General features: G+C 37.3%; 1 protein-coding gene across 2 annotated transcripts; it reads right to left on the minus strand.

Moving 5' to 3' along the window:
* Positions 1-561: 561 nt before the first annotated feature.
* UBXN1 (UBX domain protein 1) lies at positions 562-14,111 on the minus strand. 2 transcript variants are annotated; one of them, XM_075188589.1, is made up of 10 exons: positions 14,017-14,111; positions 13,290-13,350; positions 12,681-12,734; positions 12,501-12,604; positions 6,917-6,962; positions 6,448-6,639; positions 3,327-3,378; positions 2,423-2,551; positions 1,518-1,701; positions 562-794 (listed from the first exon to the last, which is right to left on the minus strand). In XM_075188589.1, the coding sequence occupies exons 2-10, from the start codon at positions 13,346-13,348 to the stop codon at positions 754-756; spliced, it is 861 nt and encodes a 286-aa protein (XP_075044690.1). In that variant the 5' UTR covers positions 13,349-13,350; positions 14,017-14,111; the 3' UTR covers positions 562-753. The 2 variants fall into 2 exon arrangements, with proteins under 2 accessions (XP_075044690.1, XP_075044691.1); XM_075188590.1 differs by lacking the exon at positions 14,017-14,111 and adding an exon at positions 13,755-13,826.
* Between the last annotated feature and the right edge of the window lie 4,601 nt (positions 14,112-18,712).

Genomic DNA, 18,712 nt, shown 5'->3' on the forward strand with positions numbered 1-18,712 from the left:
TAAATCCCTTTCTTCGAGGCGTTAGGAGAATAATGTGTGGCCTCTTTTCTTCTCTGCTTCTTTTTTTTGTCTCCTGGATTAGTTAAAAGCTGAGGAGATGACCAGGGGGGCTATGAAGGGTGAGGAGTTAGGTATTTTCGCCAGTGTCCTGCCTACTAGGCCTAAAACATAAACCAATGTGTCTTTTTCATTACAACAGCTGAGAAAGGGATTTAAAGGCATGTACAAAAATCACCTTACCCACAATTTGTCCACTTGGAACAATGACACTTATTACATTTTTACAATTATGTTTTTCATACACAGAGAGGGGCTGATTCACTGTAAATGTTCAATGTATTCCCATAAGCTATAGCAGAATCTTCACGTTCCTGGGAATATACTCCATTGTCTAAATAACTGTGTGGCAGTTGATACATCATAGAAAAGGAGCTATGTGTGATGTGGATGACTTGTCATTTGGGGTCTATTATATATGATAATTTAAACATTATTATCAATGTGCAGCGAACAACCTTTAGAGAGGCTTTTCTAAATAAGCATGGTGCTGTACAAGAAAACTTCACACAACTGATTTATTTCTCCCTCACAATACATAGGCTAGCACATCACAGATAGGGGAGGTGAGGGAAACAGTCTGTGTGATCCTTATAAGAAGATAGCTCTCATGATTTTCCTCTGTGTTGATCTTGGTTTCTTGTTGGTGTCATCTGTTTTTGGTTAGATTTACATAAGTAAAATCTGGGCGTAGTTTTATTTTCTGGCAACAATTATGACTGCGGAAGGCACCAAACCTGCAGAAAGCAAAAGTAGTAAGAAACAGGTTAGTCAGCTTTAATGTAGCATATAGATCATGCGCACTGTTAGATAACATATATATACATATCTCTAGCTTGACTGGCATGCACAGAGCTCTGGCTGGAACTCTGTTGAATACCTTTGGGATAAATTGGAAGAGCAACCTTATTACCAAACAATGTTCAACCTCACTAATGCTCTTGTGGCTAAATGGATGCAAATCCCTGCAGCCATGTTCCAACACCTAATTCCCAGAAGAGTGAAGGCTGTCATAGCAGCAAGAGGGGGGACGGGGGACAACGGCCATGCATTTGGAATGAGATGTTCAACAAGCGCACATGGATGTGATGTTTGGGTGTCCACATACCTTTAGCCATATAGTGTATCTAATTTATCCCAATTCTAAATACTGGATAAAAACTGAAACCTGGCTAATAAAGACAAAAGCCTATGCAAATCACCATAAATCCTAGTTCATACCACCCAATATTTAGAATTGGGACAAAATAAACCCCATCTCCGATTTGCCCAAACCACATAAAGAAATGCCCCCTTTTCAATTGAACTTCATCCATTTTCATGCAAGCCACATGAGATCCATTAATTGGGACTGTCCTGCCAATATCAGGACAGTCGGGAGGTATGCCCTTGTTTATGCAAAGTCCAGTTGGATTAGTTAACTTTAAAATAAACTGGGGGTTATTATAACAGACACTTACCGAGTTCTTGCAGTGGCTTCTCCATGTCTTCTTCTGTGAAAACACGTCGGGGGAAGGTGGTCAGGAGGTTAAAAGGTCCTTCAGGACCGCCAGGCCAGTTTAGTTCCACATACAAGCGGACAGCAGCCAGCTGCTCTCGGGCACGAAATGTTTGAGATAGGGATGTACCATCCAGTAGGCGCACCTGAAGGTATATAAGAATGTAACTTGTATGTACTGATGTAAACATAAAAGAGCATGACTTATGTTTTACTACCACACATATATTGAGTTTTAGACCACTTTCTCAGAAATTAAGAGATGGGGATTTCATAAAAGTGGAGGAAGTAAAAAAGTGGAGGTGCACTAACACCATGGGGGGTATTCAATTCCGATTCGCAGCTGCGTGTATAAAGTGCCATTACGGTACCGCAACATCGCAAATTTCCACGTGGATTTTCCATAGCGGAAATCCACAATGTTGCAGTACTGGGACTCATGCAGCCGCATGTAATCGCAGCCTTGCATCCTAACTGAATATGCTCCCATGATCTTTAAAATAAAAACATCCCTTTATATCCAGTTTTTTTAAATAGAATATAGTTATTTCACCACTATTTAAAGACAAGTTACCATCTTGTTCTCCTTCCTTAACCTTTAGAATCCCCCCCCTACTGAGACCTATATCTAATAACCTGGTAACTTTAGATACCTGAACTTGGAATGTAAAGGCTCAATAAAAGAGGCTTCCTGGGGTGTATCCATACATATAGATATAATAAATGTGTGTGCTACTTTTTGTCTGGCAAAACTCCAGCCTACATTGTAGCTAACATTACAAATGGACTCTCTAATGATACCCATTTCAAAATCTGCTCTCTCTCAACAGAATGCAAACACATACAATTCAGCACAAACTGAGCTACCTGTATACGGCATTGATCATACTCCTTCTTACTGGGCGGCTCCTGTATAGGTGAAGATGGGGAGGGTGTGGAAGCTGGAACGGGTAATTCTGCTGGAGGAGAGATTGGCTCTGATGCTGCCCCCCCAAACTGAAAGCAAGAGGATACCAATGAACACATTACAAACAGAAATTGGTTCATGTTAAAGAGCAACTAGTGACATTCACAAATATATGAAAACCAGTTCAGGAAATGTCAATAACTAAATATGTTTATGGTAATAAGGGGAAGGGTTCCCACTATTCAGCAGTGTCTATTGAACTGATGAACATTGAGGAGCCTTACTGCTGGCTCACTAGTTTACATGTTTTGAACAAAATATTACACTAATACCTCATTTTTACTGTACTAGATATGTGCAGTATTACACAGATGAGGTAAATGTGAACACACCAATCACACAATATGTCTTTACTTTATTGTTGTTATGCTATTCCTCTGCACAAGCCTGTCTCCTCTTTTCCTGCTCCTTTACATTTTCCTGATCTTCCAACCACACCCACCATCCCCATTAGGCCACATCTCTAAAGTGCTGAATGGTGAAAGGATTATCACATGATAATGAATGAATGACCGGAAGGCTCTGGTGGCAATAAGGAGGACTACGAGTCACTGATAAAAACAAACCAGTCTATGGCAAGGTAATTTCTGCAACCAGATGTAAATATACTAAAAATGGGTATACACAACTGTTCTTATACATTAACATTTTAATATTTCCATTACCAAAACACAAAATGAAAAAAGAAAATCAATGATGTAACGCACACCATGCTGTTTTTGTCAAAATTCTATACTGATAGAATCTAAAACGCATATCTAAAAACATGGTCAAATGCATAACCTGCATGAAGATCACACTCACCCTTCTTGCTCGATCCGCTTTATCTCGTGCAATTTTCTCTCTTACGCGTTCTCTGTAAATGAGAACAAGAGACTTTCATGGGTGGAATGGTGAAGGGCATGGGCGTATGCCCGTAGTAAATGTACAGGAAGGGCCAAGCTCGCGTGCATGCAGAACTTTACAATTCAAGCTTTGGTGATCTCAAAGGTATGTGTTTTTCTATTGTATGACTTGCACCAGCTACAGGGCAAGTGTAAGTGCTGATTGTTAGTGATGATGTATGTGTCTGCATGCCAGAACATGTGTTTGCAACCAGAAGCAACTGTAAAAATGCATTTCATGTACAGCAGAGATTAATAACATCCTGATAAATGTACTTTATTGGGAGGAGGGGGGGGGGGGGGGGATATGAAAATCCCTCACTTTCTCACTTTAATTTTTTTTCATTAATGACTATATTATTAACAGGTGACAATACTTTTTTTGTGCTTTCTTTTGGGACTTTATATTACACATATGTACTGGACATATCCTGTAATATATTGTCAGTCAAAGTAAAGTGCACCTAGACCCACACGAGATGTTTCCTCAGATCCGCTTGTAGTTGAGTACGGATATGTATATGCCCGAATTGCGTGTGTTTCAAAAAAAAAAGAAAGCAATTTACATTTGCTTTGCATGCTTTAATTAATCAGGCCCTGAATCCACATGAATGTATGGACTGCTCCTGCTCTGAAAACTGAATGGGATGCCATGTCTTAGACAGTCTTGCTTCAAGTAACAGTGGGTGTGCCAGGTGAGGGATTGTCACAAAGCTTTTACATCAAGGGGCAGGGCATAATGAAAACATTTAGGTTGAGACATAAAAGGCCATGGCGTTTTATTAATGGACACAAAACCCTTTATGAAGATGTAAAAGCCAGGGGAACTCGGACAAGGAGGGCACAAGGGCAAGTGACCTTCAGGCAACTCCTGTTTTACAAATAATGGCAGCATTGAGAAGTTATAACGGACTCTTTCAATGCTGCAAATAATCAGCGCCGTCAACAAATTACAATTACTTTGACTATCCTGCAGGAAGAAAGAAGCACTCATCCTCAATGTCTGCCAACCTCTAGAGTCCTTCCTATAGTATTATAAACATGTAGCAATTTCCATGGTACCATGGGCCACTTATTTCTTCTTGCCCCCTGAGGTGAAGAAGTCAGTGGTTACATGCCATGGCAAGGTTACAGTAATCACAAATTTACCCAATTAAAGACCAGTTACTTCTTACAGATAATGTTGCGAATTTGTACAGACTAGGGGATCCATCAAAGGTTGATATTGGTTACAAGTTACAATTGCCATTAATATATCCCAAACTCTACAATCTTTTAAACATTATTTCTTTCAATTCAGACTGTTTTTCATTAATTTGAATAGGAAATGCATTTAAATATGAGCAGAAAGAACAGCATTGGGCATAAAAATGAATGGGATGAACTCAATCAATTACATATGCTTACATGCCATACATGTGATTGGCTGAGCAGGTACTGACCTCCAGCCCCACTGATAACAATGGAGCTAGAAACAAAGCAATTAAGAACGAATATGGAACTGTTCTGGCTATCAGGACATGTTGGCGCTTATAGCTTCACAAGTCCCAGCAATTACTAGGACTTGTAATTCCACAAGCGTAATTGTGATTACGGAGGCAATTGCTGCCTGGGCTTGCTGGGACTTCAAAATGGTATCTACATTTTTTTTTAAACTATTTGTTGCAAAAAAATATTTACTTCACAGAGCATTTCCCATTCATTTCAATTGGCAATGCATTTCTGTTGGTTTTCTGCATGGTGGCAATTAGTGATCTCTATAGTATAAACAGCGCCAAGATAATGGTATTCAATGTAACTTTGGATATAGTTAATATCAGATCTTATGCTGTAAGTGAGATTATTTTTGGAGAGACATATGGCGATTTGTCTTTTGGAGGATTTATAAAGTAGATTACGTGAACTGCAAACTGCCATGTGCAGCACTAAAAAGGAAATTTGGTCAAAATTGACCTTTGAAAAGACTGAAAATGCACTTTAACCATTCTATTGCAGGAATCGTGGTGGCAAATGATGTTTTCCTGATGGGTACGTATCCTACCTCATTACTCCTTCATCTCTTCAGAGAAATTGAAGAATATGGTTCCCAGTCAACCCCCAAAAATTAGGATTTCAAAAAACCAGTGCCAGAGCTATGCACAATATTTGTCATCTCACTTCCATGTTCAATATCAACAATGATTATTATACATATCAGGGTTCTCCATCAGAAGGGGGCAAATCTAATTTGAACGGAGTAGTTAGTTCTAAGAATAGCATCATTATTTAAGAAATAAATTAAAGAGAACTATATTTGTATATATTATTTTATCATAAATATCCTTCATTTTTATTTATTGGTTTGAATATGGGATTTTGTAATTTTTAAGAGTATATGTAAAGTATTATTAAACATATCAGACACATAATCCTTATAGGACCTGATACTTTCAGCCTAACATGATCAGCTAAGAGTTCCATCTAATTACCTTGTATACCATATTAATCAGCGGTCAAAGTAGAAATTTAGAAGTGGCGTTATGAAAATTTTGAAGTAGTGGAATGGAAAATTTGACCACTGGTGTTTATAACAAAGCACTATATTATAGATGTAAGATCTTGGTTAAAATTTCCTTTGATCACCTAATGTGTTGTGTTTCCTGATCATTTCTATAATCTTTACATTGAGGTTTGTTATTGTTCAGTGTACTATCAATAGGACGTGATCGTGGTCTACACTTAGGGTCATCTCTTTTTTTTTTATTCATATAATATTTTTATCATGAATGTTTCTTTTTTTTTTTAAGAAAAACCTTGTACTTTATGGTTAATAGTTTTGCATGGTAACATTAATAAGGATCGAGGTTTGATGGGAAGCTTATGTAACTATTTATAATTTATTTAAAGAAATATAGGATTCGCCACTTATTATTTGTGGCCTTTTCTTGTTTGTCTAGGACTAGTTTTTTAAATTAAAATGATATATATATATCTATATACACATACACATACACATACACACACACGCATATACACACACACACACACACACACACACACACCTGGCCAATCTCTCCTCCTGCTTCTCCTTTCTCCTCTCTTCAGCTGCTTTCTGCATTTCTTGCTCCTGTAGTTTCTGTTTGATTGCAGCTAACTCTTGTCCTTGTTTCCGTCTCTGTTTCTCCAGCTCAATCCTCTCCCGTTTTTCTCGTTCTTCACGTTCTTGTTGCTTTTGAGCTATCAGCTCCATCATTCTGTTGACAAACAGACCTAGAGATTTAATACCAAAAATCTGACTCAAATATCCTTGCAATGTCCTCTTTTATTGAAGAATAGATTCAGGCTTTATTACGAGTTTTAATATTTTCAAGGATGTAAAGTTCTACATTCGGATTAACCTAGTACAATTGGAAGGCTCTGCAAGAATGTTCCACTTATAATGGTATACTAGTAAAATTAGCAACCTGATGTTATATATCAGAGATTTCAGCTTGTCAATCATACATACACTGATGCTAGCATGACACTAACCTTTTTGTCTGCTTCTCTTTCTCCTCCTCAGTTAAGGATGATCTTCCTTTGGTAATGGAAACAAAAGTGTTATATTATGCAGACACAATTATTAGGAAGTGCACAAACCAATACATATCTAATGCTTTTGTTTAAATAATCACACAGAAGGAGCAAGTGTAAAAAGATATACATTAAATTTAACAGAAATAAAAGAGAAAATGGAAAACACATCCACTACACACTTCAGGCAAGGCAACTGTTATTGACAGAGAAGCCTTTGTTAACCAGGAAAAACAGGAAACTTTTGTTAACCAGTTGATAACTAAATTGCTATACATGTTTTATAAGATGCCAAACCACACCATGGGGTAAATGTATCATACCCTGGTTTTTTCAACTCGCCGGGAATCGGTGAGTTGATAGCTAAAATTTAAAGCAGCGCTGGCTTGTAAAGGCAGCGCTTGCCTTTACAAGGCAGCACAGTTTTAAATTTTAGCTGTCAACTCGCCGATTCCCGGCGAGTTGAAAAAAACTGGGTATGATACATTTACCCCCATGTCTGTATACATGATATATGGATGAGTAATGAGTATTCTAGCATGCTACTCGAGTGCTCAGGAATCTCTTTTAGCCAATCAGAAAGCAGACAGAAGAATCTAGAAAGAAGAAAGGGAATGCATTGGTAGCTTGTGTATCGTTCGAGTAAATCAGCAACCAAAGATAGATTGAAAACTAAACACATATTCCTTGTTGCACTGAGAAGATAATGATCAAAATTCACTGTCAAGGAATATCTTTGGTTCAAACTTCCTACGTGAGGGAGTCAGATTTCGATAGGTATAGAAAAGGGCAAGAAAAAGAAAGGGTCACTGTGTATTATACAGTATGCAAGTAGATGATATGAATCACAAATAGGTTTAACTTTTACGTTATAACATGGCTGACGGATGTCTCATTTTCAGCATAATGACCTTATTAATCCTAGTAACTAGATCGATCTTGCTCTATACTCTATATCACTACATATTTGCAGTATATCTTGTGACTATCAGCTCTGATGACCCTGATAGTGCTTACTACAATTTAAAGTGATAATTATGTACTTACTATTCCATAATCCTATAGGTAAATGTTTAAAGGTAAAAAGAAGTTAAAAGTTCAACATAAACATTGGTAATGGGATGGTTCAACAAAAAAGTGAGGCTGCATTACATAAATAAACAATGTTTTCATTCTGAAAATAAAAAGAGATCAGAAATTATCAGGTAATAGATTCAATAAAAACTTATACATTATCTATTAGTTCAATAGAAGCATTAATGAGAAGATAAATGCAAAGTAAAATCAATAGCATTTGTAAACAAAATATATATGTGAAAACGAAGAAGTGACCATTTAAAAATAAGAAATCAACTAGTCTTAAATACAACATCCAAACAACCATTCTAATGTATTTTATGGAACAAAAAAATAAAAAACAAACAAATGAACCTCGCCAGTAATTCTCCCCACACATTCTTCAGTGGAGAGAACATTTGAGGCTAGATTAAGCCTTGGTTTCCTTTAGATGTTTCGCCCTCAATCTCTATATCCATGTTTGAGATGAACTTTTAGGATGTTTGTTTCAGCTGTGACTGAAAAAATGTACTTAAGACTTGGCATTCTTGGAAATCTGTGTGGTGTTATTGCCAAGGTGGAAGTGTGAGATATAGACAGAGGTTCAAGATCAGTGGACAGATTGGTGGTTGTAGTGATGTGAGGCATTTAAGTGGGCAGTTTAGTCAAAGAACTATTTTTTGTCTTTCGGGCTGGTGAAATTTTCCTCCAATTGGTTAGATCATGGTTTTTTTTTATTGCTACTTTGGTGGAACTTGGAGAATGATTGTTATTAATAGAACTTCTTGTTTTCTGAACAAGGAATTGCTTGTTGTAATTTTATATGGGTTAAGTTCCCTATTTAGATGGTGGTTGCTAGTGGAGATTAATTTTTTTTTTTACGGTTTTGATGAGGTACCAAGAGTAGTTCAAACTCTATTGGGATTAACTTTTTAATTCTGATTAACCATTTTATGATACAGTATTATTGGGAACTGATCAGAAGCATCTTATTACTTTTTTTTTTCATTTTATTAGGGGAAATGTATTTTTCTAGCCTTTTGAACTTGTATTAATAATTAACTAATCAAAATGATTTCTAAAATTCTCTTGTTGCCCCTTAAATAAATTAATATTTCTGATTGCCATTGTACATTCAATTTTGTGAGTATAATTATCCTTTTTACCCTCTGGTTCACCTGTGAAAAGGGCACTATTACTACATTTTATCTCTGGGGACGTGATCCACATTCTGTCTACATAATCCCAGGAACCCTTCAAGTAGTTTGCAAATGCTGGTTGCCTGCCATTATGACTTATTTTAGCAATAAACCATTGTAAATATATACTTCACATGTAATGATGTTTAAGAAAATACACCATATGTGCTCTTTCTTTTCTCTGCAGTCCATGTTTATCATTTGGCAAGAGGACGATACTCAACATAAAAGGGGATAAGTGTATTTAAACATAAAAGGGGATAAGTGTATTTAAACAAAAAAAATCCAAGGTTTACTCCTAATCAGGAAACAACTGAATGTACCATATAGTCAGTTTAGTAGAACAAGTAAAAATGTTAACAAAAAACCCCAAATACTAATTCAAAGAAATGAAGCAAAAAGTATTTCACATCACTGATACCAGATTAATTAATACAAGCTAATTCAGGAAAATAAAGGGATTATCTAAGCAAGTTAAACATTTATCCAACGGATACTAAAATAACATTTATCCAACGGATACTAAAATAACAGTAGAGTATCAGTTGAACTTGATTACTTAAAATATTCTCTAGAAAAGTGGAACCATTTAACACAAAAGTCTTTTTTAACTCCATTTTTGGAAAGTTAGAATTATTGGCCTATTTCTCTATTATGAATCGTAGCAGTGAGTATATAGTATATTTGCTTGAATACAATCTATATTACTAGAACGTAGCACACAATCCCTAAGGAAACGTATAGCCAAGCACATGCACAACATCTAGAGGAGCTTTTTCCAGCTGTCATGAAAATCACTCCTATTCAACAATCAGAGAAAGTAATCATACTGGATTCATCAAATGAAAACATTTATTTTTTATTTTCTCTCTCCATTACATCAAGGTGGTTTAGATATTATTTCAGACTAGTCATGGTCTTGTATTAGACTACTTACTTTTTGTTCTTCGTTTACAAATGTAATTGATTTTGTGGTTTGTTTTTTTTACTTTCTCCTTAATGCTTATACTACAATAACAAGTTCTTGTATATGATCTTATTGTATCTATTACTTTACTATTTTTAGAACAAAGCAGCTAGACTAATATTCCTCACAAAATGATCTACTGACGCTCCACTCTGCCAGTCCCTACATTGGGTCCTTGTACTTTATTAAATCCAATATAAAATAGATCTACTAACATCAAAAATATTAAAACACAACACTAATATACATCTCTTTACTTTTCTCAAAATATCTGCCAACTCCTCTGTTCAAAATCTACACCTGCCATCCGCACTCATTACTTGTTCCCATTCTCGGTTAATGGACTTTTTCTGTCGTCTTTGAACAAAACATTCCTGTAGCCTCCAGCCCTTTAAGTGTTCCCTGAAAACTCACTTCTTTAGGCAAAATTGTAGAATTCTTCAAACCACCCTCTTAACCTCCTTAGGCTATTCAACCCATTTACCACGCCTTGACATAGTTAAAAAATAACACATTCATTTTCTCATTTTCTTTTAAATATACAATCTGCAGCTCATAACCTCATTTACCAAACTTCTATTTTCCTACATATTGTAAGCTTGCGACCAAGGTCCTCTTACCTCTTTGTCTGTCTGTCAATACCTAGTCTTGTTTTATTACTGTATTTTTTTCCCTTACAATAAGACGCTGAGGAATATTCTAGCACTATATAAAGGTTAATAATAAAAATGATGTCTGTCTATATATGCTAATGCAGTCTCACTTATGTTTAACCATCCAAGTACCAATGCAAGTTTTAACTTTACATACTTAACGGTATCATTTTGCCCTGATGAAGAGGTAAATCCTCTGAACGCGTTCACGGTAAAGCATTCTCACTTTAAGCTGGAGTAAGCACTATCACTGCTCAATGAGAACATTGTTACCACAGGATATATTGCTGGTGCGTAATGATACTGAAGGGAGAATAAGCTTAAAAACAGTACTATAACTATGATACTAAGTATTCTAAGAATAAATGTCCATTCCACTCACATCAAGGTGAAAAGTAAACATATTTCTGGCACTTGCCATCTACTTGCAGAATATACTTAGTGGTACTGCTTGCTCTCGTTTTTTTCCTTTTAGCCAATCAGAGGATTTCCTAGTGACTATTATCAGCCAATACCAATAAAACAGTGCAATACATTTAAGGCAATATATTATGGGAACAATATTCTAAACTGATTATATGAAAACCTGAGATCTCTGAAGTATTTTACATGATCATACAACAGAACCTAAAAAGCCATTATTCTGGCTGCATGTATAGTAAAATTTGGATGTCTACACATACATGTTAAGGCCAAACTGGGGTCCATGTTACCACTGACAAATTACGACAAACATAGGTCAATGTGTCATTAGCAGATTTCCTGCCCTAATGGATCAATTCCAATCTGACTAAATTTTGTTTGTCTAGGCAATCAGTTTGAAGCCCACATGCTTCCTCATTGTCTGCCAATTTGGGCAGAAACAACCAAAATAGAAAACGGCTCACACAGACCAGCACTTTCAGATAGATTCTTCCATTCTGATATGTACGGAAGAAAATGCAAGAAAAGCACTACAGGCACATAGATTATTAATAGTGTAAACTAGAGAGCTGCTGTTCAAGCATGCAACAGTGTAAATTGCAGTTCAGACCACAATATCTGAATATAGTTCATGCACAATTTTCTGGTGTATAGGTTTACACTACAACTTTTGTGAACAGTACTTCTCTTGCCTCTTGCTCCATATGGCATTCGTTGTGAGAAAATCTTATAAAAGTGCTCATCTGGACAACCCCAAAATCGACAAGTGTATGGGTAGCTTAATACTCATGCAATTAATTAATAAAAACAGGAAACAAAATATATTTTACACATATGTAGAATGAGATCCTACAGAGAACATAGTTATTTAATGACAATGTGTTGCATCAACACAGTTGAGGTAGACATATTGTGAGAAACATTTATTCATGAGAATAGAGCCTCATGAATATTTGGATATGAAGTACTTCAGTGGCATCATTGATACACTTTGAAGTGCACATGTTACCTACAGACAGTAGAGGCAACCATTTTGTTGGCCGATCCACTGCTCATGAGATTGCAGTTCACCAATTCATTAGGAACCAGAGCCTTGTGAGCGTTGGTCATGAAGTATTTTTGTGATGTCTGCATTCTCATGGACCATGGTTCCTAGTGTGACTACATTCTCATGACTATTGTATCAGTCAAAAATATTTTCCTAAAATGTGTACAATTTAAAGATTTGCACGGCAATTACAGACCTCCACTTGTCTCCATTTCTTGTGTATCCACTTCACTTTCTGCATCATTGGTGACCGATACAATTGGCTCATCTAAGTCAGGATCATCTTCATGTTCCATTAGCCTGAAACAACCACAATGAAATGGCAGAATGTACAGGAATTTCCTTATAATACGTACACAGCGATAATTCTGCTTACCAGTCCATGGCAGACTCTATTCCTTGATTTCCAGTGGCAGCCACTGCCTTTTCCCTATTAAACAAACAGATAGCATCAAGGATTATGCAATAACATGGTGCAATTAGCACAAATGTGCTATAAACCATATCAATAATTTTAACTACCTATAATGCAATCCATGAATTGTCTGGATGGTAGCTATGCCTTACAGCACATTTTTTCAAAACAGAAAATGGGTAATTCCTGGGAATGGGGGATGTAATGTGTGTATACGCTGAGGAGAAATTCAATATGAAGAACAAATAATTAAGGATGGATAGTATATAGTTACCAATGTATAACGCCCCCAACTCCCGTACATCAATCTTATTTTTTTTAAATTAAATTCAAGACGTATGGACCCAAGTAAAGGCAAAACAAAAGCCTAGCAAGACAATTGCTAAACTAGTACCACAGTTGGGTAAAAACTGTCATCCTGGCATGGCAATATGACACAGGTAAAATAGATAATGTTGTTTGGAGGGAATATTAAGAATTTAGGGGATGATGGTCATGGTATGTAACAGACAATGGCAGGAAGAACAATGTGTAAAGAGTTAGGGAGACAGTGAAAATTTTAGACATTACGCTCTGGTTTGGGAGAATCCCATCTCTATGAGACTATCCAGCGCTGAACACTGAGACATTTCTGAAAAACAAAATACAAAACAAACACAGTGAGTGGTATATAAATATGAATCATTCACCCACTAGGAAGTATTTATGTAAACAACATTTTTATTGTTAACAATATTATTGTATTTAGTATGCAGGTTTGGGCTGTTTAATGAATAATTACTTGACATTCATTTTTAAATGTACTCATAGTGCCATTTAGTAAACTGCTGACTCTTAGCTGTCTGTTTCTCACAAGCTTTGAGATGACATGGTCTGTGCCTACAGTGCACCATAATAGATAAATTAAATTAAGACCACATAGAGTTAACATGCAAATTTAAACACATCAAGCAATATACGATATTCACATACATTGTGGAGGATGTGAACACAGAGATCATATTTGGTCTATAAGACAGAAACGTCAACACATACCTGTGAACGCAGATGTATTTATAAATATATGCTTTTTTATGTAAACAAAAATGTCAGTAACAAGAAACAATACAATCCGAGATATTTAAATGAGAACATATGTACAATATATGTAGCTTTATAAATCTCTATATACCAGTCACTATACAGCTTTGTGGCTATACGCGTATAATAATAGCACACAGTCCTTTATAATAGCCACAAAATTCTATATTTAAATATAACGATATAGGTGATGGTGACGTCACGTGATCTCACTCACCGGCAGCTCTTGAAAATCACGTGACACTGCACCCTGGGAGGGGCGTCGATGAGCACTTCCGGTTTACGGAAGCCAAAGAAGGCCAATCGCAGGCATTAGGGCGTTACTGCGTTCGACGTGGTGTGGGCAGCGGCAGTTGAAGAGACGTTGACGTTGTGGATTGTCATCCGCGTGCGCTGTGACCATCCTCTTACTTACTGTTCGAGTTCTCATTCTCCTCCACTAAGTGGCAGCACGTTATTGATGTTTGAGATAACCTTACTGCTAGGGATGTAAGTGGGAACATATCTAAATGTCGCGATAGATACCAAACATTCAGGATGCTCGCCCTGTAGATGTTATTCCTGTGTACGTCATTCATGAACCTTTTCATGAGCTACTAGGTAAACGGTAATATAAAAATGATAATGTCCCTAGCAAGTGCCAAAGCACTATAACCTGCCAACTTGTTCCCATGGTATGTGTTATAGTTATTCCAGACCAAGGGGTCTATTTATGGCTGCATCCCTCGTGTATTGCTGCAAATCACAACGGTACATAATGCCGCTGCCCAAAACATCCCCTATGCCGCAGTAGACCCTCACTTCCTCTTCAGACTAATGCTGACAGCAAGTTCAGAAAGTGCTATGATGAATCCAGCAAATCCAGAAAGGCTTTAGATGGTTGTCATTGAAAATGACAAGTAATGTCATCCTGAGGTTGTGTTGAAGTTCTTCATAGCTGACTTCAGTGGTTCCCAAACTGTGCCATGGCTCCCTGGGGTGCCACGGCGATCTCACAGGGGTGCTGTGGCTAGGGCCGGTGGTAACCAAGGCAGGGGACTACTTGGTAATTATTTTGGCTTAGGGGTGCCTTGAAAAAATTATTGAGACCCTAGGGGTGCCTCGAACTGAGAAAGTTTGGGATCCACTGGCTTACTTAATGAATTGACTAATACTGCTATCCCCATAGAGGTCTATGGGGACAGCAGTAAGCTCTGATAATTAGGTTAATGTCAGAGAAATTTATGGTTTTTCCAACTTTAACCCTTTGTTAAGTAATAAAAAGCTGTGGAAGGGGCTTTTGCAGGTGTTATAGCTCATTGCGACTTAAGTAGGCCCCCAAATCACAAAGGGGCATATTAAATTTAAATTCCGTGATCGCAAAGGTAATCCGCGTCGCCACAATAAGGCTGATTTTCTGTGTTATTGTGGTACCGTATTACCTTCGGTAAGGCGCAACTTTAAATTTATCCCACAGAATAGTATACCAAATATATAATTGTGTTATTTTGGTGCATTTCTCTCCTCCCCTTTATTAGAACAAATATAGTTGAGATTCATATGGCAGAATTGTACAGGCAGAAATGTAATTTATCTCCTTCTCTTTTCCTTTGACAGTCACAAGTGCTGTTACCAACCCACCTATGTGAACTTGTTGTCCTTTTTTATACTTCTTTGTTTCCCATTGATATATATTTTTCCAAGAGTCACAATTTCTATTGACGTGGATTTCATGTTAACCATAGTGAACTTTGTATTCTATTCCTTATTAATTAGACCTATGGAGGTTTACCTATTACATAGTTAAATTGTTTTCGGTGACTAAAATGTAAGTGTACAATAAAATCTAATTTGTTATAGCGATCAGAATGCCATGAGGGAGTATACCAGTGATTGTATGATATATAGCAGGGCTTGGCAACCTTTTTCTATCAGTGTGCTAGAATATTTTTTTTCAAGCCCAGGAGTGCCAGTTGTATGTGTGCATGTATATGTATTTCTTATTTTATCATGCTGATATCATGGTAATGTTAATAGTAAAAAGACCAACAAATAAACATTCATGTTATGCAGCATAGATGTGCCCCCATTTTATATTGTGCCACAAAGTTGTGCTTCAAGTTTATATTATGCCTCATACTTACTCTCTGGAGACTCCGCACGCACATCCACACATCATTCGTTCCACAAGGGAACCATGGAACCGATTCATTAAAACTGCTGAAGATTATCAAAATGGAACTGTTGCATTTCGACTATCTTTGGTTGCTTTAGTAAGGCAGCTGCAGACCTCCGGAGTGCCAGAAAGAAGTGGTCCAAGTGCCACGTCTGGCACGTGTGCCGGGGGTTGCCTACCCCTGATATATAGTATATAGTTTCAGGAAGTTTGTCAGTATATAGTATTTAATTACCTTTGTTTCACAGGTGAAATTCCTAATGACTTTACATCAGCTATCAGTATACCAGAAAAATATGACTTTCTTTCTATGGCTAGCAATGAAGACATTTATGTTGATTGTGGAAACATACATGTGATCACTAAACATCTGCATCCTCTTGATGACATTTTCAGTTTGAATACAGGTGATAAGAATGGATAACTTCAAATACTCACCAGCTTTTATTGACTCTTTGAATCTGAAGCCAGGAATAGAAATTCCTGAGGTCGACTGTGGACATGAGCATGTGCAATCCAGTTTATATAGTGTTGATTTGTGTTCTCCTACAATAGCACTGCAAAATAGTGCCACCACACTACTAGACACATTCAATCAAAGTGGAAGATCACAACTTGATGTTAACATTTTTACTGTAAGTTAACAAAAAAACGGTTTGTTTGATATTTACTATTTAATGACAAAAAAATGAAAGCATGAAATGGAATAATGTTGGAGACATACATTTCCGAAATTTAAAAAAACTGTTGTAAATGCCTTTTCACCCATATGGTAAGGAGGTAAAGCTGTCTCCATTGGGCCTTGTAAGCACATTTATGAAAAAAAACTTATCCTGTAGATGTAATGTAGACTTAAAGAAGATAATTGACTGGTATTCCTGTAGACAAATATTAAAAACACCATATTGCCTCTGTAAATTTGCTGCGCTGCTACACTGATGATTCCTACTTTAGTTGCAAATTGGGTGTACGAGGCACATTTCTGAGCCCTTTCTTAGTTAAATACTCTAACAACTTTGGGTGGCAAAACTATGACCTAAGATAGTTTCAGTGGGAGAGAAAGGGGAATGGGTATTAAAGATTGAGGAGGCCAGTAGTAGGGGAGTGGGCAGGGCTAGAGGTGGGCTAGGCGGGCCAAGTCTTAAAAGGCACAGAGGAAGACAGCACTTTCAGTTGGAATTGCTGCAGAACTTGGACCCTGCACTTCTCTGCTTATTTCTCTCTTCTCCTCTTACCTCCTCATATCCTGTCTTGCTGTTACCCCTGTCTGCCTCCTCATCCTTACTACCCGCTTTTACTGCCAAACCGTTTCCACCTTTGCTGTTGCCTGTATTAGCCATTAGCCTAAAATAGTTACCAAGGCTTGTCAGGGATTCCATCAGAGACTCCTGATCCTGACATAGTGAGAAATCATCAGCAGAGACCTGAAGTCTAGCACAGCCATTTTACCAGTGGTTTTTCTTAAAATGATGTGCTTCGTGGCTGTCTGGCATTAGGGTTTTTTTTCTGCTTCCATTTACCGTCTCCTTAATTGACTTTATTTCATTTTACTATTCTTTAATACAGGGAGGATATTAGGAGCCCCTCAATGGTTGAAAGGGGGCGGCCCCGACTGTCACTATGCAGACAGGAAGCCTGACTGTAAATCCCATGCAGACTTGACTAAGCATCTTCTGCCTGTGCACTGACAGGCAAGTGGATTTCCTGCAGGCTACCTGTCATAAAAGACGAACTGCTGTAATGGGGTAAGTGATTGAGTGAGGGGGATGGGGGGAAAAAGTAGCAGAGGGGGAAGGTAAGAAAAAGCTGCAGAGGGAGGGGGGAATAGATGCAAGGTGGGAGGTAAGGAAAATTGTTGCAAGGCGAGGGGGGGGTGTATAGGGTGTAAGGTAAGGAAAATTCTGCAGGGAGGGAAATGGCTACAAGGGGGTTAAGGAAAATGGCTGAAGGGGATGTAAGGAAAATGACTGCAGGGGGAGGGAATGGATGCAGGGTGGAAAGTAAGGACAGTGGTTGCAGGGGGGACAATGGCTGAAGGGGGTTGTAAGACTAATGTCTGCAGGGGGGGAGTAAGAAAAATCACTGCAGAGGGGATAAGGAAATAGCTGGGGGGGAGGGGGGTGAGGGGTGTATTAGCTCAGGGTGGCCAAAACCCTTAATCAGGCCTTGATGATCTCCCTTTCCCACAATAGTTTGCTGGGAGTAGTAATGAATCAATGGTGATACAGGTCACAGTTACTATAACGGAGGGCTTGTTTCCTGCATTATTCTCATAGCTTTGTTGTGTAATAATCTGCTATATGATCCTTTGTTTACTGATCTGATTAATAGTCATAAATGACAATTATTTATTTTGATTGAAATAATGATCGGCAGTTGAGAAGAAAAACTACATTTCCTAAGGGATATAATGACTGATAATTAGAATAAACACTAAAAATATAATAACTACTAAAAAATAAACCATATCCATGTTCTGTTTTTTTTAATTATTTATTTTTTAGTTTTTATTCTTTTAATGCTTAAGACCTTTTGGCTTATGTGTTTTGAACATAATGTGCCTTTAATGAAGAATTTTATTGCAATAATTCTCTAAAATGTAACACAACATTAAGTATGATACAAACTCTTTCTATAATTGACTTTTTATTGCAAGAATTTTGTCAAAGGTCACAACATTTGAAGTATGACATGATAGTTTCCCGAATATAGAAATTTTTCTTGCTGAGATTGCCACTCACTTTTCTGAATGGAGGGG

Source organism: Mixophyes fleayi, chromosome 10 (genome assembly GCF_038048845.1).
Source record: "Mixophyes fleayi isolate aMixFle1 chromosome 10, aMixFle1.hap1, whole genome shotgun sequence".
Taxonomy (NCBI): domain Eukaryota; kingdom Metazoa; phylum Chordata; class Amphibia; order Anura; family Limnodynastidae; genus Mixophyes; species Mixophyes fleayi.

Bases quoted from the DNA above. Each gene is read 5' to 3' on its own strand.
- UBXN1 (XM_075188589.1), bottom strand. From the start codon at position 13,348: ATGTCTCAGTGTTCAGCGCTGGATAGTCTCATAGAGATGGGATTCTCC. The intron at 2,552-3,326 runs GTGAGTGTGATC...TCTTGCTTTCAG, and splicing joins AAGCGGATCGAGCAAGAAGG to TTTGGGGGGGCAGCATCAGA. The intron at 1,702-2,422 runs GTAGCTCAGTTT...ATATACCTTCAG, and splicing joins ATGATCAATGCCGTATACAG to GTGCGCCTACTGGATGGTAC.